Source organism: Antechinus flavipes, chromosome 1, assembly GCF_016432865.1.
Source record: "Antechinus flavipes isolate AdamAnt ecotype Samford, QLD, Australia chromosome 1, AdamAnt_v2, whole genome shotgun sequence".
In the NCBI taxonomy this organism is placed as follows: domain Eukaryota; kingdom Metazoa; phylum Chordata; class Mammalia; order Dasyuromorphia; family Dasyuridae; genus Antechinus; species Antechinus flavipes.
In genome coordinates this window covers 725,889,039-725,910,494 of record NC_067398.1, presented here as the reverse complement: position 1 = coordinate 725,910,494, position 21,456 = coordinate 725,889,039, and the positions used below count along the sequence as shown (strand labels likewise).

The following is a 21,456-nucleotide window of genomic DNA, read 5'->3' as shown; positions in this document are numbered from 1 at the left end:
AACACATCAGGACTTGCACAAAGAGTGGGTGGGGCCATTCTTTCTCCAAGCTTATATTAATAGAGTAGGGTCCAATTACTATTTAGCCTCATGTGCTGGGGACCTCAGTGCATCAACTCAAGCCTCAGCCCATTACAGGTCATAACCTTGACAACAGGGAAATTAAGAAGAGGGGAAGACTGTTTGCATTTAGCTTGGATATATTAAACTAAAGATGTCTATAAAGCATCCAGTTTGTCCAGTAGACAATTGGAGATGAGATTGGAGGTCAACAAAGTTGGAGGGGGAGTATGTACTTGCTCTTAGAGAGGTTCATACTTGCATTACAGAGTATTTGGGGGACTAGCCCCTCTGGTGTGAGTGCTGGCAGAGCCCTTTCCAGGACTGCTCATTCATCTTCAATGTCCCCCGTCCCCCAACTTTCCCATGGCTCAGAGAAGCTGTAGCACAGCAGAAACCCCACTAAAACCATCTCAGCACATGGGTTAAACCAGGAAGAAGGTAACCAATAGGCTTATTGGTGCCTTAGGCGATGTCTACCTCAAGCAATTGAAGATTTCCTTCAGCAGAAGGAAGGGATAAAGATAATTTATCCTAGCAGCTGTGAAGGAGCCAGGAGGTGGCGCTGAGGAGCATTTAGAGTTTGTTCAGGCCAAAGATGAACTAGAGACCATTACTGATCACAAAATAGAAAATTTTGATTATATCAAATTAAAAAGCCTTTGTACAAACAAAACTAATGCAAACATGATTAGAAGAGAAGCAACAAACTGGGAAAACATCTAGAATTTGGTCAGACATGGAAGATTTCAAGGTCATCCACTGTCTCCCAGGCCATTGCCAGAGATCCCGACTTTGTCCTGCCACTGGAAGAGTGAGGGGGATGACTTTGTGCTACTATGTCTCACTTAAATCCAGCTCTTGTCCAAATTGCTCCATCACCCCATAGAACCTTCTTCAAAAACAGAGTGAATAACCACAGTGTTCTCCAGCGTTTGAGGCAGCGTGTACAGATGGAAAGTATGTGAGGAGAAAACTATGGATGCTCTGCTCTTTCTAGATTTCTTTTTGTTTTATTTCTCTGCTGCTGCCTAGGCCACCTTAAGACTCTGAGATTAAGGTTAACTTGTAATGGCCCCCTAGAAATTTAGATGGGAAATGTAGACCTGTAGGACATTGCCAAGGGGGCAGCCTGGGAGGAACAATATCTACTGGGAGTATCTTGACTTCTGGATTAGGCTAGCCCTTCCCCTAAAAGGAGAAAAATGTCTCGCTGTAGCTTGATTTGCTTTGATGGCTAAGGCTCAAGCCACGTTAGCATTGATGTGGCTTTTGGTCACAGGGTAGCCCACAGGAGACGCATCCTTCAGAGCCGCTGGATTCAGTTATCATCTCTATGAAGACAAGTTTCAGAATTATATGCCGGGGGGAATTCCAGTTCTGCAGCACTCCCTACCTGAACTATATGTCCACTAGAGCCATCGGTCAACCCATCCACAATAGGAGTCGCTTCCCATTAATACTGAGGCACTTCCCAGGCTCAGTATTGCCTCTGACTTCTCTCTTGCATTCACTTCCTATAATCAATCTATTGCCACATCTGGACACTTTCACCTTCGTGATCATTCCTTGTACAGTTACCAGTCTGGTTCAGACCCTCATCACCTCCACCTGGTGATCACAATGGCCTCTTAGCAGCTCCCAGCCTAATCTCATCACTCCCCCTCCCCAGGGTTCACAGAGTGGTCAGGGATTTGCCTAAAGCATAGGTCTGATCATACTACTTTTACCCAACAGATTAATGGCTCCCTATAGGACAGATATAAAACATCCTAAGATCTTCACAGTCTGGACCTCTCCCTTCTCTCAGGGATCCTCACAATTCACTCCCCTCTATTCTCGGTGAACTAGCAGCCATCGCATTTGTGGACATGACCCCCACCCCAACTCTGCCTTTCCCCTGGCTCCTCTCTATGCATGGGAAGTTTTCCCCTCATCTCCATCCACATGGCTCCCTGTGAGTCAGGGCAAACTGCACCTTCTTCAACTCTATTGGGCATCTTCCCTGGGATGGGATTACCTTCAAGTCTATGTATGTACGTACATGTGTATGTAGGTTTTTATCTATACATATATATGCATGTGTATGTCTTTAGACATATATGAGCATGTATATGCTTGGTTTTATCATACAGGTATATATATGCACATGCATGTCTTTATACACATATGAGCATGTGCACACACGGTTTAATCTATAAATGTGTGTTTTATCTATACGTGTGTATGTTTTACATGTGCATCTATGTGTGTTTTATCTACACATATGTGTGCTTTTATCTGTACATATATGAGCGTGTGTATAGGTAAGCTAGAGTAGGTATATAATTATGTTTTGTCTCCCCCACTGAAACATGAGCCTTGGAAGACGGGGATAGTTTTTGCCTTCGCAGTCCCGTGACTTGGCGCAGTGTCTGGCACATGGTACATTATAAACGTTTGACAGACTGAATAACGATGAGGGCCCTGATGAGACATGCTTCTATACAGATGAGGGGCCCAGACGTACTCGAACTATCATCATATGGGTGCCATGAACCTCTGCCATGTTAGTGCTATAATTTTCCATTTGTTAACTCTCAAGTGATTTTCAAACGGTTCCTTCCTTTCCAGTTTTGACCAGTCCAATCTCAATCAGACTTGGTTGATATTGCTGATCTCCAAATGCCAGGGCCCTTCATTCTTCAACCACCTTTTGTTCAAACACTTGTAGAGCGTTCATGTATAGCTGAGAAAGCTCCCAGGCATTGTTTAAATTAATAATCTTCAACAATCACCTGTAATATTAGGGACTTAGGGAAGAGACTTGAGGTCAAGGGGAAGGAAAAGACATAAAATGAACACTGTGGGAAAATGGTCGAAGATGTGCTTCATCAGGGCTAGGGAGAGCCAGTGTGAACTACTTGGAAAAATTATGAAGCTGGAGTTGAAACATATGCTGAAGACCTGATTCTAGCCATAAACAGCTGTGTGACTGGGCCAGTCCCTTGCACTCAGGACCTTCATCTCTAAAACAAAGATAATAGCACCTACAGGTTCTGAAAAGGCTAAAATGCAGTCATACATATTTGTAAGAGGAAGGCCCACCACAGTTTATAAAGAAAGCCCAAACACTCCAACTGAATCAATCAAAAGCAAAGCGGGTATGATTAAATCATTAATTTGGAAAAATGCTAGGGGCTCTGAATCATTAGATAAAGACACTGCACCTTATGGGAAATCTCTTCATTGGAAATCAAATTTTTCTGTTAAGCAACATATGCAATCAGTAAGCTGTGTTAGAGGGCAATTAGTCAAGTAGCAAATTCAGGAACTAAGGATGCCAGACCCCTGAAAAGGAATGACTTGAGGAAAAGGGAAATTCCCTTCCTCCCTCTCCATTAATAATGTTAGAATTAATAATTATTAAAAGAGAGAATTTACTAAAAGGAGATAACACATCCAGCTTGGATGGAGTAAAGAGCAGCATGCTGAGGGAAAAGAAGTCTGCCAGAAACAGGCATCCAGAGGTGGAATTGGTTAGGTGATAACCTTGGGAACTGTGATGTTCAGAAGACTGGAGTGCAAGGGCAGCCAGATGACATGGAGGACAGAACACCGGCCTGCCCCAGGCCTCAGACTCAAAATGCTTCCTAGTTGTGTGACCCTGAGCAAGTCACTTAACCCCAACTGCCCGAGTGTAGACAGAGGGAGAAGCAACAGTAGCTGACACACCGAGGACCAAGTAGACACAACAAGGAAAAACAAAAGGCACTGACCTGTAGGGCCTGCCAGAAGGCTGCACCTAAAGGGAAAGTCATGAGGGCTGCCCCAAGGGAGAGAACGTCTAGTGACCAGGAGCCAGGAGCTTACTATTAGACATTTGGGAGCCCTACATGTCTCACTTCCGTTTTTACTCCATGGTGGAGCTCACTCTCCCCAGGGAACTTAGGCGATCAAGAACAGAGAACACCCTTAGGTTTGAGAGATTCTTTCGGTAACCACTGTTTTCTGCCAGACCTGTTTAATAAATACTCATCCTGATAATTCCATCAATGATCAATAGCACTAGGACCTGCAGCCCTCCAAGATTCCTCCTACAATCCTGGAACGAGTTGGTGGCTACTTCCTGGGGGACATGACTGGACAATGCTCATGAAGAAGGCATGGGGGAGAAGGCCTCAGAAAGGCTGTTATCTATGTAAAGAGCTTTGCAAAATTTTCCACTTTCTCTAAATGTCATGATTATTTCAAATATTTATTGTTACAAATATTATACATTGTATAATTATACAAATTATATACAAATACATTATTATTTTATTACAAATATTATAATCTGCAAGGTTCTGCTTTGACTTAAATTTTTAGTGAAGCTGGACTGCCGAAATGGGTAGAAATTCCTCCCCAATTCCAAACTTCCATAAGGACTGACTGTCCAAGGGACTTCAGGTATGGATCCTCTGGTGCCGAGTGAGCTGCGTGCTCTGGCAGAAGGCCTTCCCACATTCGCTGCACTTGTAAGGTTTCTCCCCGGTATGAATTCTCTGGTGTACGGTGAGATAGGAGCTACAGCGGAAGGCCTTCCCACACTCCTTACACTCATAAGGCTTCTCACCAGTGTGGATCTTCTGATGCAGAGTAAGGTGCGAGCTGCTCCGGAAGGCCTTGCCACACTCGGGACAACCGTAAGGTTTCTCCCCACTGTGAATTCTCTGATGGAGAGTAAGGTGTGCACTGTGGCGGAAGGCCTTCCCACACTCATTACAGTTATAGGGTTTCTCTCCACTGTGAATTCTCTGATGTACAGAAAGCTGTGAGCTCTGGCAGAAAGCCTTCCCGCATTCGCTGCACTCATAAGGCTTCTCTCCGGTGTGAATTCTCAGATGCTGAGTGAGTTGAATACTATTTCTAAAGGCCTTCTTGCATTCGTTACATTCATAAGGTTTTTCTCCGGTGTGAATTTTTTGATGTTCAGTAAGTCCTGTTCTTTGGCAGAAGGTCTTCCCACATTCAGAACATTCATAAGGTTTCTCTCCAGTATGAATTTTTTGATGTCGAGTAAGCTGTATGCTCTGGCAGAAGGCCTTTCCACATTCAGTACATTCATAAGGTTTCTCCCCAGTGTGAGTTCTTTGATGTACAGTGAGTTCTATGCTTTGCCTAAAGGCCTTGCCACAGTCCTTACATTCATAAGGTTTTTCTCCAGTATGAATTTTCTGATGCACAGTAAACTGTGTATGTGTGCGGAAGGCTTTTCCACATTCATTACAATCATAAGGCTTCTCCCCAGTATGAATCTTCTGATGTACGGTAAGGTCCGTGCTACAGTGGAAGGCCTTCCCACATTCCCTGCATTCGTAAGGCTTCTCTCCAGTGTGAATTCTCTGATGTACTGTAAGGTAGGAGCTGTAACGGAAAGCCTTGCCACACTCAGCACACTCATATGGCTTCTCACCACTGTGAATCCTATGATGGAGAGTGAGCTGCTCCCTCTGACGAAAGGCCTTCCCACACTCGTTACATTTATAAGGTTTCTCTCCAGTGTGGATTCTCTGATGTACAGTAAGGTAGGAGCTGCAGCGGAAGGCCTTGCCACATTCCCTACATTCATAGGGCTTTTCTCCGGTGTGAACCTTCTGATGTACAGTAAGCTGTGAACTACTTCGGAAGGTCTTCCCACACTCGTTACATTCATAAGGTTTCTCTCCACTATGAATTCTGTGATGCAGTGTAAGCTGTTCACTCTGCCGAAAGGCCTTCCCACATTCTCTACATTTGTAAGGTTTCTCCCCAGTGTGAATTCTCTGATGTACAGAAAGTTGTGAGCTCTGGCAGAAGGCCTTCCCACATTCACTACACTCATATGGTTTCTCTCCACTATGAATTCTCTGATGGAGATTGAGCTGAGAGCTCTGGCTAAAAGCTTTTCCACATTCCTTGCATTTATAAGGTTTCTCTCCAGTATGAATTCGCTGATGGACAGTGAATTGTGTTCGCTTACGGAAGGTCTTCCCACACTCACTGCATTCATAAGGTTTCTTTCCACTGTGAATTTTCTGATGAACAGTAAAGTCTGCACTACATTGGAAGACTTTCCCACACTCCTTACATTCAAAAGATTTTTCTCCAGTATGAATGCTCTGGTGTTCTGTAAGGTAAGAGCTACACTGGAAAGCTTTGCCGCATTCAGTCCACTTATATGGTTTCTCATCCCAGTGAATTCTGTAATGTAGATTGAGTTGGGAGCTCTGGCTAAAAGCCTTTCCACAGACCTTGTATTTAAAGGATTTTTCTTTGGTATCATTTCTTTGATATGTTTGCTTATGGAAGGCCTTTCCTTGTTCGTTATTACATCCATAAAGTTGCTCTATGGTATGAATTTTCTGATGTCGAGGAAATCTCGTACTCTGGAGGAAGGCTAAACCACATTCATTACACTGACAAAGTTTCTCTCTGGGATGAATCTTGTGATGTTCAATAAATCCTGATCTCTGATCGAAGACCTTTCCATATTCATTATCTTCACAAGGTTTTGTTCCAATAGAAAGTGTTTTGGGCTGAGTAAGTTGTTTGCTTTCAAGTATAATCTTCCCACATTTATTACATTTTGAAAATGTCTCTTCAGCTTGAATTCTGTGATGGAAAGAAATGGATGAATTACTGTTAAAGCTTTGCCTACATTCCCTATCTTCATAACATTTCTTGTCAGTAATTATTCCGTGATATTTACTAGGATCTGAATTATAATTTAAGAATTTCCCCCATTAATTTTACTTAGAAAAACAGATGGTGATCATTGTCTGGTTTTGTACAGATATCATGTGAACAGACTGCTTTTGATAGAATACTTTCTATTGTGGAAAAAGGACCAGCTCTAGATGGAAGTTTGTGCCATATTCATTACTTCCACCGCCTATCTCACTGGAAGTTTTGATTGGGTGACTTTCACTTGTCTAGAATGTTTTTCTTTATTGCCCTCTGCTGGCTCTCCCACCCAGTGTCCCGTTTTGAAACTTCTTCCAACCTGGAAACCCAGGGCCAACCCCTGGAGAGTATTTCCTTAGACGATCCAAGCTTCAGGGCTGATTCTTTGTTTTCAGGCTGTATCTCAAATTCTGAAATTAAAACAAAACAAATGATAACTTGCTTCTCCCTGCCAAGAGAAAGAAAAATACAGTTGGATTGTTGAGTTCAAAAAAGAGCAGAGGCCAGTTTAGAGGATCATATGGAGAGGAAGAAGGTATAAAAAAATTGGAAAGGGGAAAGGGAGGATTAGGAAGAACTTTCAGAGCCAGATAGAGAATTTTGTATTTGGTCTGGGAAATAATTGCAGCATTCACCATGAATGCTTCTTGGGGAGCTGACTGAGGCCCTTTTCTTTTCCATCCCTTCATTCTTTCTTGGAGAACTCACCCATTTCCATATGTTCAACTGCCTTCTCTATCCCAATGGCTCCCACATTGACAGATCTTGCCCCACCCTCTTTCCCGAGCTTCAGTACGATCTCACCAACTTCCCACAGGATTTGGCAAAGGCACAGGATTACAACTGGACATGCCCTCCACTTCCTATCTTTCACTATCAAACCCATCTCTCTCCCAAAGTCCCCTATTGCTGTGGAGGGTACTGCCATCCTCCCAGTCACTCCATCTTCAGTCTTGATGGAGTCCTCTCTTCCTGCCCCACCAATCAGTTTCCAGACATTCCAACATTCATCCCCATCTTTCCATTCACACACCATGATCTTCATCCAAGTTCTCTTCTCCTCTCACCTGGACTATGGCAACAGCCTCCCAATGAATCTCCTTGCCTCCACTTTCCCCACCGTAGGCTATTTTTCATTCAGTTTCTTCCTCAAGGGATTTTCCTAAAGTATATGTCTTATCATGACACTTTGCCTGCTCAATTAAGCTCAGCTGGCTCCCAAACAGCTCCAGGATTAAAGAGAAATTCCTTTATTTGGCATTTAATGTCCTTTATGATCTGATCCACCTCTACCTTTCTGGGATTACTACACATGATTCCCCTTAAAGCCAAACTGACCTCACCCAATTTTCTGATTCCTGACACTTCATCTCCCACCTCCATGCCTTTGACCAACTGTTCCGCATGTGCTTGGAAGGCATCCCTTCCTCGCTTCCACCTGGCCCATCTTGTACATGCCTTTCTTGATCCCATCTCTTCCCACTTATTACTAATCATGAACCCCCCAGTTATTAGCTACTACAAAAAGACCTTGTATCCACTTTGCTCATGGTTTCAGAGGTAACATGGTGCCACTGGAATTGAGGAGGAGGGTGACCTCGTCTGGCCTGGGCTAGGGGAGGAGTTGTGATGGGCAGACCAGTGGGAGGTGGCATCTTGGGCACTGCAGTACTTGAGTTATATGTGAGGAGGGTAAGAGATGTCTGTGAGTGTCGGACTACAGGACAGCTGATATCCTTCTGGTTCTGCACAAGCCTACACTCACCCAGGTTTGTGGCGTCCCCAGTAGCCTTTCCCCATTTCTCGTGCATGCAGGGACTCACCTACACAGCTGCTACTTGGGACACCTCCCACAGCTATCCACGGCACATCTCCTCGCTCTAGCTGGCCAATCACATCTGATTTAGGAACAGCAAGTCCTGCCCAGGGGAAATGAGGAAAAGCTGGGCACAGAGAGCCCAGAACCCAGTACCAGCCCCTTCTCTCCCTGGGACAAAGGCAGCCCAAGAGGCAGACCCAGCAGATGGCTCCCTGGCCCACCAACTGCAGGATGGAGAGTGGGTCACAGAGAGCAGGGCTCAGAGAGAACAGAAGGTCATGAGGTCGCAAATCCCTCATTCCTGGGGGGAGTAAAACTATCCCACGAGCATTAACGGAGATAGAGCTCTGAGCAGTGGCACCTTACACTAAGGGGTCCATGGCTCCCAGTGAAGCGGCCCTCAGATCTTCCTCACATCTGCCATACTTTCTCCTCCTATTTTTCTAGTTACTCAAGAACAGCTCTCCCAAATACAGAATAATTCCATTGACTGACATGTGAAGTGTGAGCTAAAATAAGCAAAATAATGTGTCAGCAAGGTTAGCAGGGCCACAAGTTGGGGGAGCAAGAATATCTCAAGAATGACAGGGCCTCCTTAGGTTGGTACAAGCTATCACAAGGTGGAGGGTCTAAGTGCTCACAAGAGTTCCCACTGAACAAGGGATAGGTCTGGAGCGACAAAAATCTCCTGGGGGACTTTTCCAGGACCTCTGCCATGTGGGATGTGATCACCCTGCCGAGGAAGAACAAGGGTGGAGGGCCTGTGGCTAACTTCCCATGACTAAGTGCATGAGCTCAGCATCTGCTCTGGGGCCTTTGAGAGGATTCCATCAAACTGACTAGTAGTGGTTGGACTAGAGCAGGTGTTGCAGAGAATTCTCTCTCACATTCCCTACTTGGAGGACGAGAAGCTTCCAGGGACACAGATAAACACCCTGGACTGTTGGGGAAGAGCCTTGGACCAGAGGGAATGGGGGCCGCCTGTCCACCATCACACCCAGAAGGGACGAAGGGCTCAGTCGATATGGCCGATGAGATCTCCCAGAGAAAATGCAAACAGGAGCTTCCTGGGCCCAGCCAGAGTAACGGTCTCAGATTAAGCTGTGAAACGCTGGGGAAACCAAAGCCTTCCCCCAGAGGGAGCTCAGCAAGTGTTTGGCATGTGGTAAGTATTAAAAAATGTTTCCTGACTGACAGCAGCCAAAGACCCCTCCCCCCCTCAGAATCTGGGTCCCCGGGGAGCCCCCTTACCCAGGCAGACCAGGCTTCTGTAATTCTCCAGCATCACCTCCCGGTAGAGCGCTTTCTGGGAAGGGTCCAGACATCCCCACTCCTCTGGGGTGAAGTCCACAGCCACGTCTTTGAAGGTCACTGCCTCCTGAAACACCAGAGACCTCAGGGTCAGCCTTCCTGGCCCTGGGACCAGCGGAAGGCTTTGTAGGAGTGAGCTTGGGCTGAGAGGACCCGAGTGCAAATCCTACCTCAGAGAAATACTGCTCAAGGGATCCAGTCTCTTTAAGCCTTAATTTCCTCAGGGATAATACCAGCAGCCACCCCACCCCCCACCCCCAGGACTGATCAAACAGATGTAAATGAGAAGTAAACTACTTACAGCTTACAGAAAGTTCTTAAAGGGTTCCAGAATTAAGACAACTCTGAGATACCACTACACACCTGTCAGATTGGCTAAGATGACAGGAAAAAATAATGATGAATGTTGGAGGGGATGCGGGAAAACTGGGACACTAATGCATTGTTGGTGGAGTTGTGAACGAATCCAACCATTCTGGAGAGCAATCTGGAATTATGCCCAAAAAAATTATCAAATTGTGCATCCCCTTTGATCCAGCAGTGTTTCTATTGGGCTTATATCCCAAAGAGATACCAAAGAAGGGAAAGGGACCTGTATGTGCCACAATGTTTGTGGCAGCCCTGTTTGTAGTGGCTAGAAACTGGAAAATGAATGGATGCCCATCAATTGGAGAATGGCTGAATAAACTGTGGCATATGAATATTATGGAATATTATTGCTCTGTAATTAACGACCAGCAGGATGAATACAGAGAGGACTGGCGAGACGTACATGAACTGATGCTGAGTGAAATGAGCAGAACCAGGAGATCATTATACACTTCGACAACGATATTGTATGAGGACATATTTTGATGGAAGTGGATTTCTTTGACAAAGAGACCTAACTGAGTTTCAATTGATAAATGACGGACAGAAGCAGCTACACCCAAAGAAAGAACACTGGGAAACGAATGTGAACTATCTGCATTTTTGTTTTTCTTCCCGGGTTATTTATACCTTCTGAATCCAATTCTCTCTATGCAACAAGAGAACTGTTCAGTCCTGCACACATATATTGTATCTAGGATATACTGCAACATATCCAACATATAAAGGACTGTTTGCCATCTAGGGGAGGGGGTGGAGGGAGGGAGGGGAAAAAATTGGAACAGAAACGAGTGCAAAGGATAATGTTGTAAAAAAAAAAATTACCCTGGCATGGATTCTGTCAATATAAAGTAATTATTAAATAAAAATTTAAAAAAAAAAAAAGGGTTCCAGAGCACTAACTCCTGGGATGCTAGAGCCTGGCCCTGGGTCAGGTCACAGTGGGAGGCCCAGCTCCTTTGTCTGACAGGACTCAGGGTCCCCTGATCTGGCCCAGCAGAACCTCTGACCTCCTACTCACAAACCCAAGTGAGTCCCACCACTGTCTCAGGTCACTTGTCCCATCCATCCCCTATTTTCCTGACCCTCCTGCTTGGACCTGCAGGCCCCACTCAGACTTTCCTGGGGCCCTCCTCCCTTCAGCTTTCAGCCTCAGTCCTGCTTTCCCAAACCAGCCTCAAAGAAAAAGCTCTGTGCTCCTTCTGCCCTGGGCACAGTCTGGCTCCCACTGTCCTCTCACAGCCGCCCCCTTCTCCTTGGCTGGTCCCCCTCACTCAGTGTGGGGGGACCCTGCCTCTGTCACCGGTGACCACAGAGGTGTCCCTCCTCTCCTGAGCTCCAGGCCCACCTCTCCACTCCTGCCCACTGGACGCCTTCACCTGGGTGTCAGGTGGGATGAAGGGCTGGGTCCTGGAGGTGGAGGAAGCTGCAGGATGAGAGGCCACTTGGAAGAACATCCCTGTGGGTGAGAGCCATCCCAATGGACTTTGGACAGAAAATACGGAAACTGCCATCTTTGTCCAGAAAAGGAACTAAGGAGGCCAATGGTAAATCAGCACACACTCTGTCCCCTCTTTTTTTTTTTTTTTTTTTTTTTTTTTTGCTTTTTTCTCTCTCCCCCTTTGTTCTGATCTTTCTCTCCCAGCATGAGTCATAAATCAAGGTGTAATAAAAATAAATAAACTAATAAATAGAACTAAGAGCATGGGATAGTGAGGAGTTGAGCCAGCCATCAAATGTCCAGAATAATCTTGGGGCTGGAAGAGGACTGAACTCAGGACCGGAGAGGGACGTGGACGGACAGAGCTGCCGAAGGATGGGGGCCCCGAGGGGCTGCAAGTGCAGTTCTTCTAGAGAACCACATCTTCTACCTCCTGGGCTCTGGGGTGCAGGGGCAGAAGAGTGGGGGGGGGGGGACCTGGGTTCTGCATATGGCCCAGCTCCCCCACCCCCAGCCCACAGAAGACCTGACCCACTCTGGAATACTGTTCCTACTATCAGACTTAAACAGGCCCTTCTGTGACCTCTACCCATGTGCTGCTCTGGGAAACGATGGAGGCCATTCCCAAGAACTTCCTGAGGGACTTTTGCCACCTTTTGAAAACCCCAGATTTGATCTGACCCTAGCCTGGCTCCCATGTCCCTCATCATCTCTAAGTCTACACAGCTGGAGAAAGCATCTCCCCCTTCTGCAATCTGGGGCCCTCTCAGACCCTGTACTCTTTATCAGAGCTCCCAGAGCACCCTGAGCCCTCTTGGCCATTCCTACAAGTGGCCGTTGTGCCCCCACTGTCCTCCATCCCCTATGACTGTGGCCACTGTGAGCTGCTCTCATGGGCTTCTGCTTTGGAGGAGGGACGCCCAAGCCTGGGCTAAGCCCCCAGGGCAGGGGACAGGACAAGAGGCAGTCTTGCCCCCCACAACTGTCCCAGCTTCTGATTCAGCTAGACCTCAGCTAAGGACACAGTCTCAGGAAAGACCACAGTGGCTCAGGGTTGGGAGCCCCCAGGCCCCTGGACAAAGGACCGAAGGAAAGTGATCCCAGTCTGAGACCCGGGATTCTGGCAGCGGCAGAGGCCAACTGGGGGCAGTTATCAGCCAGGCCCCGGCTCCTGTGCCCGGCTCAGACCAGGGGGCAGTTATCAGCCCATGCCCAACTCAGATCAGTCTGGGGGCATTAACAGTTGGGCAATGCCCGCCGTGACCCACCCCTGGGATCCTAGAAGTACACAGCACTCGAGGCCCAGAGGACTCAGACCTGGGTATCCAGGGCTCCAACATTCTTCTGGAAGCATCTCGAGTCTGGCCCTAACACAAAGTCCCACTCCAGAATGAAGGAAGAACGAGCAATTAGGACGCAAAAGCCACGGCTACAAGCCCAGCTGGCAAAGGAGACAGTGGGGGGGTGGGGGGTGGGGGGAAGGGGTCTGGCAGCCAGGACTGGCTCACTCTCTATAAACTTGTGGCTTAGCACAGCCTGGCATGCAGTAGGTGCTCGATAAGTGCCTGTTGTTCCACCTGCTGTAAATCAGATAAACATTAGTTAGGGCTGATGAACAGCGATGGCGATGAGGGAAGAGTGCGCGGTGGTTGGACTAGGCGGGGCTGGGAACAGGCGTCTGTTTGGCCTCCTGGCGCGCCAGGTTCTGGACAGAAGGCTGAGGAGGAATGTGCAGAGCCATCCCAGCTTTCTGGACCTTGCCCCAGGACGGCCAAACCCGGCGAGACGGGGCAGTGGGTCATCCGCTAACGTCGGATCTACGTTTGTGCTGTGTCTGAAAAGGAGCCTAAACCCTCTTTTTTAGAAAGAGAGAAGTGATGGGTCTCTGGGAGTTACTGGACGGGAAGAGCAAGGAGCGTGCATATTTCTTAGCAGGGTAAGGAGAATGTACCCAAGTCCCCCAGGCTTAAGACCTGAGAGCCCCAGAAACCTTCCCGGCTTCTGGCAAGTCTCTTACAAGAAGCTTTTCCTGGCTCCCCCCTCTCTGTTAAGTGCTCCCTACCTATCCTGTCTCAGACCTATCTGTACAGATTGGTTTGCTTGTTGTCTTTTCTCTGAGCTCCCTCTCTTTGGACCCTCAGTTCCCTGCACATGTGAGGGGCTTAATGAATGTTAACTATTGAAAAGATAAAAAACACGTTTTTTACTGACTACAGGGTAGTCAAAAAAAGGACTGATTGTAGACTAAATAACATAATCCTAAGAAATCAGTGGGTCAAAAAACATCATAGAAATAATAGATAGTGACCTCCAAAGAGACAATAAGGCCACACAGCAACATTTGTGGGAGGGAAATTTAGATCTTTAACTAAAAAGAACAGATGAACTGGAAATTCTAAAACCTAGAAAAGGAACAAATACAAACGTTTCAAATACCAAAATAAAAGTTCTGAACATCAAAGCGGAGATTAACAAAACCAAAAGCAATAAAAACTCCACTGAATTAACATAACTAAATACTGCAGAAAAATCTTTCTAACAAGTATCTTTGATAGATCTCATTTACAAGAAAGGAATTGATTCAAAATGAAAAGACTAAGCGTTAATTCCCCAACTGGTAAATGGCCGGAGTGAATGAATAGGGAGCTTACAAAGGAAGAAAACCAAGGAATCAACAGCAATATGGGAAAACAAAACAAAAAAAGTGTCTTTTTTCTTTTTGATCTGATTTTCCTTGTGCAGCATGATAAATGTGGAAATATGTATAAAGAATTTTGTATACTTAATACAGATTGGATCGCTTCCTGTCTAAGAGAGGGAGTGGGGGCACCTAGGTGGTGCAGTGGATAGAGCACCAGTCCTGAAGTCAGGACACCTGAGTTCAAATCTAGTCTCAGACAATACTTCCCATGTGACTGAGCAAGTCACAACTCTAATTGCCTCAGCCAAAAAAAAAAAAGGAATGGAGGAAGAGAGGGAGAAAAATTTGGAATACAAGGTTTTGCCAGGGTGGATGCTGAAAACTATCTTTGCACATATTTTGATAATAAAAAGCTATTATTTTAAAAAGAAAGAAAAGAAAAACTAACACTCCAAATCACTAATTGTTAGAGAAATGCAAATTAAAGGAACTCTGAGGTTTCACCTCCCACCAATCAGGCGGACAAAAATGGCAAAAAAAAGAAAAATGGTCATGGTTGCAGAGACCGTGGAAAGACAGACCCATTAGTGTGGTACCAGGAAAGTGCCGGAGATCGAAGCGGAAAACTGCCGGACTCTGGACCCAGCGATACCGCTTCGAGACCGACGCTCCAAAGAGATCAGGAAACAACCCAGAAGAACAGAACGAAGCGGCAGCTGGGAGACCGCCATCCATCGGGCTGAGCAGATCGTGGCGTTCCAAGGGCTGGTTCCGGAGAAATCTGGGAGGACTTACGAGGACCGCGGCAGAAGGAAGGGAGCAGAACCAGAGCCGCTTGGCAGGGAGGACCATGCGGCTCCGGGCCGTCACCACCAGGCTGCCCCCGCCGCCCACAGAGATCGGGCAGCAAGTCTGTCCCCAAAGAAACTCCAGCCGGCCCCGCACTGCTCGGGGCCCTGACCCACAAGGAAATGCGACCTAAGAGAACGCTCCTTTGGGATCTCGAAGCCCACAGGACTCCTTCCTCTTTGGGCCGGGCAAAAGCATTACCCACAAAACCGGTTCTACCGGGGGCCGTCCCGGAGGCCCAAGACTCACCTGGGCGGGGCTGGTCAGCAGCAGCCCGGCCATTCTCCCCTCCGGCTTCGGGATCGGGAGGCAGGGCGAGACCGATCTGGGCAGGAAAAGGAGCGTCAGGGAGCTGGTCCGGCCGCCCCGGCCCCAACCAGCTCAGCTCTCCCAGAGGAGCCCAAGTTGGGCCTGCAGGAGCGGGTTCTGGGTCCGGGTTGCCAGCCTCCCTTTCTCCATGCTCTCCCCGCTGCCCAACCTCAGCTGGCACAGCCGGACAAGGCCATCGCTCCGCCACCCACCCCTGGCTGCCAGAAGCAGAACCGGGTCCGGGGTGTAGGGGTCCCTGCAATGGTAGCGTGTTGCACCGGGGGCTTCGGGGCTCTGAGGAATGGGGTGTGCCCCAACACGGAGGAGCCTCTGGCCCGAAAACCAATGGCACACAAGGCGGAGCCCCCCACTCCCGCGGCTGTGTGCCCCTGGGCACCGAGCCTGGCACACGGTGGGCGCTCTCCCTGGCTTTCCTCTTGTCCGGGCCCCAGCCCAGATTTAACATGGGGTCAGGGCCTGTCCGTGTCACCTCCGCCCCCAGCGGGATCCCCCCCAAGCTGCTAGGGGTAGGGTGGGGGAGGGGCACTTCCCCTCCCCCCCAGGCTAGGTCCTTCCCTCTGCTCATTATCTCCCACTTATCCTGCATTTCCCCGCTTGCCTCCCCATTAGGCCCCTCTAGGCAGGACCTGCGCCTCCACCTTTCTTTGGACCTCCGGGGCTGGGCTCGGTGCCTGAGGTACACAGCTGGACAGCAGGCAGTGGGGGAAGGGGCCTGCCCAAGGAAACTCTAACCTCTCTCAATGCGGCCCCTTCCCGGGCAGAAGCCTCCGGAGCTTGTGGTCCACTTACACCGGCAGATCTTGGTCTGACAACCTATCGCCCCGCCCCCCTCCTGCAGCTGCAAAGAGAAAGGGCTGAGGAGAAATGGAGTCCCTCCGGCTGGGGAGAGAGGAGCGAGAGGCGCGTGCTGATTGGCTCCGTAGCCTCGCCGCCGTCCTCGGCCTGACCAATGGAGGCATCCTCACTCACCAGGCAGAACTCCGGCCCGCTCTAACCAGAGGCAGCCGGGGCGAGGCAGCAGGAAAGGGCCCAAGCAGCGCGAGCGGAAGTGACGTCTTGGGGATTCCCAAGCAGGAGTCCCAGTCAGAGCCGCAAGGCCTTCTGGGAAACGTAGTTCGAGTAAGGTGAGCATACGCCCGAGTCCTTGCCGGCTTTAGACTGGAGCCGGTGTTTGGCCCTGGCGGGTTCGTCCCCAGATAAGTAAGAGAAGTTATTCAATTCCCATGATAATTTACAGAAAATGAAACTTCGGCCTCAAAACGGAGGGCACTTGGTGCAGACAAACCCCGTTTAATGTACACTGTCCCCCTCCCCTAACTCTCCGGCCCTCTCCCCGTCACCGGTCCCACCGCCAAGCCCAGCCCGGGCGGCCGCCGCTTGGCCACTCTTGCTCCTCCGCCGGCCGTGGGACTAAGGAGCAGAAAAACCACGCGCCCGTTCTAGCCGGATCCGCCTCCGACTGGGCTCCCCAATCTCGCTGGTCTCTGCCGCTGCCGGGAGAGCCTGCCTTAGGAACCCGCGCCCCGCAGTACTCTTGCAGACGTTTCCATCCCTCTTAAGCCTCTCTTGGCTCCCAGCTTCTTGTTGAAAACCTTGTCTCATTTTGCAGGAAAAATCGAGGCCATTTGCCAGAGCTGCTTCTTCCCCCTTCTTCATCGATCGCTCAGGTGCCTCCTGCGTCTCTTCCTTTCACCGACATCGTGGACATTTTCCTTCCTCTACCTACTCAAGCAATCCCCTTCTATTCCCGTCCTCCAACAAATCGTGCCTGTGGTCATCGATCAATAACATTAAATACCCTCAAGCCCACAACTAAAGAAAGCAGGGGGATTAAGTTGGGAATGACTTCCTCCTTTTCAGTCTCTCTGCGACCAGTGGCTCATTCTCTACTACCTACAAACACGTTCCCGTCTCCCCATAAAACGCGACCCTTAAATCCCTGCTATTATTCTCCATCCCTTGTGCCCTTTGTAGCTATCTCAACTCCCCCAAAAAACAATTGTGGTCTCCACTTTCCCTCCTCTCACTCTCTTAAGTCTTTCCAATCTGAAATGAATGAAAGATCCAAGAGATGTAGTTTATGGGGAGCAAACAATCAACCTATTAATTAGACTAGCTAAAAATCAATACATTGATGGTGGAAAATCTGATGGAGACACTGGCTGTTTCAAAACAATTTCAAGAGGATGCCCTGGTAATCACGCCTAATTGCTGAACAGTTAATGAGGAAATGAGCTAGAAGTCTTCGGCTGCTCCTTCTGAGAATGTGGTTTTATGAGACTCAGCCACTTGCAGCAGTTTGGACAAAGGAATCCATTTCCATCCAGACCACTCTGGTTTGTCTTCTCCTTCAGGAACTGGGTCATCCTAAAATTTAATGGCGAGCACAAGGACAGGGCTGTTTTCCTTGGGGCAAGAATTCACCCAGACTGGATTCTATTAATACTCCCACCATCCTAGTTGGATGGGGCTGAGTCCAAGATTGAGAAGCATGTTCCCTGAGAGTTAGGAATGAATGGGACTGATTAGATGAAGTATTCCTCCGTATTGAGTCACATGATCGCTGTTCCCAGAGCTGGGATCCTGGAGGAGGGGGAGAAGAGTGTCATATGATCTCTGGAGGGATGAACTTTGAACCCTGGGATACAGGAAGTTGTAGGAAGTGACAGGTCTGTGGGAGGTAGCCAACATTGGTGACCACTGATCAAAGATAGATAGTTACATCCTTTTAGTCTATCCAATGAGAAGGCTCAGGTCTTTTGCTTTTAATTTCAGGACAAGCCGGAGCTGCCCAGGTTCCAGGAGCACTTAGTGAAGTTGGGATGGTTCCCAGGTGGGTCTGGACCTCTCCCTGCAGAGATTAAATAAATGCTTTCTCTTCCTACCTGATGATGTCTTTGTTTAGTTAATTGGGAAAGAGGGGTCTTGCACCCATCCCACACACACAGGAATATTTCATCAAACAGCCATGTTCTTCAGAGACTGTCTGACTTTCTATGGAGGCTGGACCCTAAATGAGGAAATAAAGGAGAAAATCTTGATTATAATGTAATAATTAGTTATTAACATAACATCAAAACAATAATTTCTCTCCAATCTTACCTCCAATTTCATCATTTCACTAAAATTGTTCTTCCCAAAGTTACCAATGATTTTAGTTGCCAAATCTAATGACCTTTTCTCAGTCCTTATTCTCCTTTGACACTCAATCACTCTCTTCTCTTTGATAATCTTTTTTTTCTAGGTTTTAGGGGCACCCCTCTCTCTTGATTCTCCTCCTTCCTATCTAATTGTTCCTTCTCAGTCTCCTTTGCTGCATCTTCATTCAGATCTTACCCTTTAACCATACTTAACCATTCTGTCCTGTGCCCTCTTCTCCCCCTACATTACTTCACTTAATGATCTCATTTGTTCCCATAGATTCAATTATCATCTCTAAGCTGATGATCCTCAAATCTACTTATTCACACCCCCCTCCACTCCCCCCCCCCACACACACACACACTTCTCTTGCTTCTAGTTTTCCACTTCTAAATGCCTATCGAAAACTTAGGATTCAATATCAGGTAGACATATTAAATTCAACATGTTTGAAATTGAACATTTTCCCCATTTGTCATTTCTCTGGTTGGACACTGCCACCACCATCTGGAATGCTGGAGCAACTGAGTCAAGATAGAGGTTAGAGAGTTTTTAATATTTTATTTGGATTTCTGAGAGGGAGAGATTTTCTGGGACCAAAAGGATTCATTTTGATCCCAGGGCTGAATAAGTCTCAAAGTATCCAGCAGTGAGTGTGAGTTTCCCATGAAATACATATGGCTCATCTAGGGGAGGGGGATGGAGGGAGGGAGGGGAAAAATCGGAACAGAAGCGAGTGCAAGGGATAATATTGTAAAAAAAATTACCCTGGCATGGATTCTGTCAATATAAAATTATTATAAAATAAAATAAAATATTAAAAAAAAAAAGAAACACATATAGCTCTAAGCTCAGGTAGATAGATAAAGACGATGGGGGGGGGAGTCAAAACTCTGGTGAGTGGAAATCTTCAAGAAGGGACCATCAATTCAGTTCTGACAAGTTGGGGGGCGGGGTAAGACCATCAATTCTTACTAATAGGGAGGACCTAGGAGGTGTCCAACTAGAGCCAGGAAGTCTGGGACAGAGAGACAGAAGAGGATAACAATTAGGTATGAGATAGTACATCTGGAGTTTTATCTTTTGGAATGCCAGTGGCCAGATCTCCAAGCCTTAATTATCTCAGTCCTAATGATCAGGAGGAATCCCCCAGGAGGGGAGGTGTTGCAACCAGGGGGATTGAGGCAGAACAATAAAGGGAACTGAGAACAGTTCAGGGAAACTGAGGCAGGACAATAAAAGGGAACTGTGGCACAACACATGGAGCAGGCCCTTATCATCTCAATTCTGAATTATTGCACATTATCCTACAGGAGTCTGCCTGCCTCAAGTATCTTTCCACTACAATCTAACCTTATTCAGGCACACAAGTGATTCTCTAAAAGTGCAAGCTTGACCATATCACTTTTCTCCTCAATAAACTTCAGTAACTCCCTATTACCTGCAGGAACAAATACAAAATGCTCCGTTTGGCATTCAAAGCTTTATAACCTAGTTTCCTCCTGTCTTTCCAGTCTTTTCATGCTTTAGTCACTTAGACCTATTCTTCAGTTTAGTGACACTGACCTTCTTGCTGGCCCACAAACAAGCAAATCTGTTTCTTGGCTCTGAGGATTTTCTCTATCTCTCATGCCTGGAATAATCTCCCTCCTCTGCCCTACCTTGACTTCCTTTACATTCCAACTAAAATCCCATTTTCTACTGGAAGTTTTCCCCATCCCCCCAATTCCAGTGCCTTCCCTCTGTTAACTATTTCCTATTTATAGTGTATGTAATTGTTTGAACACATTTGTTTGCATGTCTCCTTCAAGCTCCCTCATGCAGGGTCTTTGATCTCATTTTGTATGCACAAAACTTAACAGTGTCTTGCAGACAGTAGCAGCTTACTACTTTATCGATTGGTTATAGCATAGTTGGAATGTAGACTATGTGGAGGGGAATAAAATGTAATAAAACAAGTTGTGGGGAGTTTGAAATACCTATCGGTATTTAACCTTGTAGAATTTTTATTGAACAGAAATGTCATTTATTGAACAAAAGAAATTACAGTCAGATCTGTGTTTTAGAAAAATCATTTTGGTGACTTTACAGAGAAGGAATTAGAAAAACAAGATTTACATCAGGTAAACTCACCAGCAAGTGTTGAAACAGCCCAGGTGTGAATGGATGGGAGCCTGCACTAGTGATGGCTATGTAAACATAGAGAAAAGGACACATAGAAAAGATGTCACAGAGAAAATTAAATCTAAATGTTAAACCTATGACAATTAATTGGCTGTGTGGGGTGAATGTAAAAGCTTAGTATGACACCAAGGTCATGACACCATCTTCAACAAAAGTAAATGTATTTGGAAGATAAGTAGCTTTACTGGAGAAAGATGAGTTCTTTTATGAGATTCCTATCCACCTCAAATAGCAGTTTCATAATGTGAGACTGGTGCTAAGGAAAGTGAATAGACTAGCTACACTGAGCTGCAGAATCATCTACAAGGAAATGATAATGAGGTTTCTAATGAAGAAGGCTCTGGATCGAGGGGGACACCCATAGTGTAGCAAGTAATAAACAGAAGCGGTCTGACCCACAAGAGAACCAAGAGAAGAAAATCCAGGAGACAGTATCCATGAAGTGAGTGTGTTGAGGTGTGGGAATAGGGGGAAGAGATCCCTTCTGCTCTGAGACCCAGGTCCAATGCGAACGAATTCACAAACCCCGAAATCTTGGCAAAAAAAGGATTTTTATTTTTCACCAAGAAGGAGGCTTTCTTAGCAGGCAACACTCATTAGAAGTTTGGCAAAGATGGGTTTAAC

General features: G+C 47.0%; 2 protein-coding genes across 3 annotated transcripts in view; one reads left to right on the top strand and one right to left on the bottom strand.

Annotated features, from left to right (window-relative positions):
• LOC127545847 (zinc finger protein 420-like) overlaps window positions 1-21,456 on the top strand; it is a 330,731-nt gene that overhangs the window by 80,787 nt on the left and 228,488 nt on the right. The gene's annotated exons all lie outside the window — the stretch shown is intronic.
• On the bottom strand, window positions 4,279-15,481 carry LOC127545849 (zinc finger protein 420-like). Its single transcript, XM_051973346.1, has 5 exons — window positions 15,427-15,481; window positions 9,818-9,944; window positions 8,571-8,666; window positions 7,067-7,157; window positions 4,279-6,675 (listed from the first exon to the last, which is right to left on the bottom strand). The coding sequence occupies exons 1-5, from the start codon at window positions 15,457-15,459 to the stop codon at window positions 4,488-4,490; spliced, it is 2,535 nt and encodes an 844-aa protein (XP_051829306.1). The 5' UTR covers window positions 15,460-15,481; the 3' UTR covers window positions 4,279-4,487.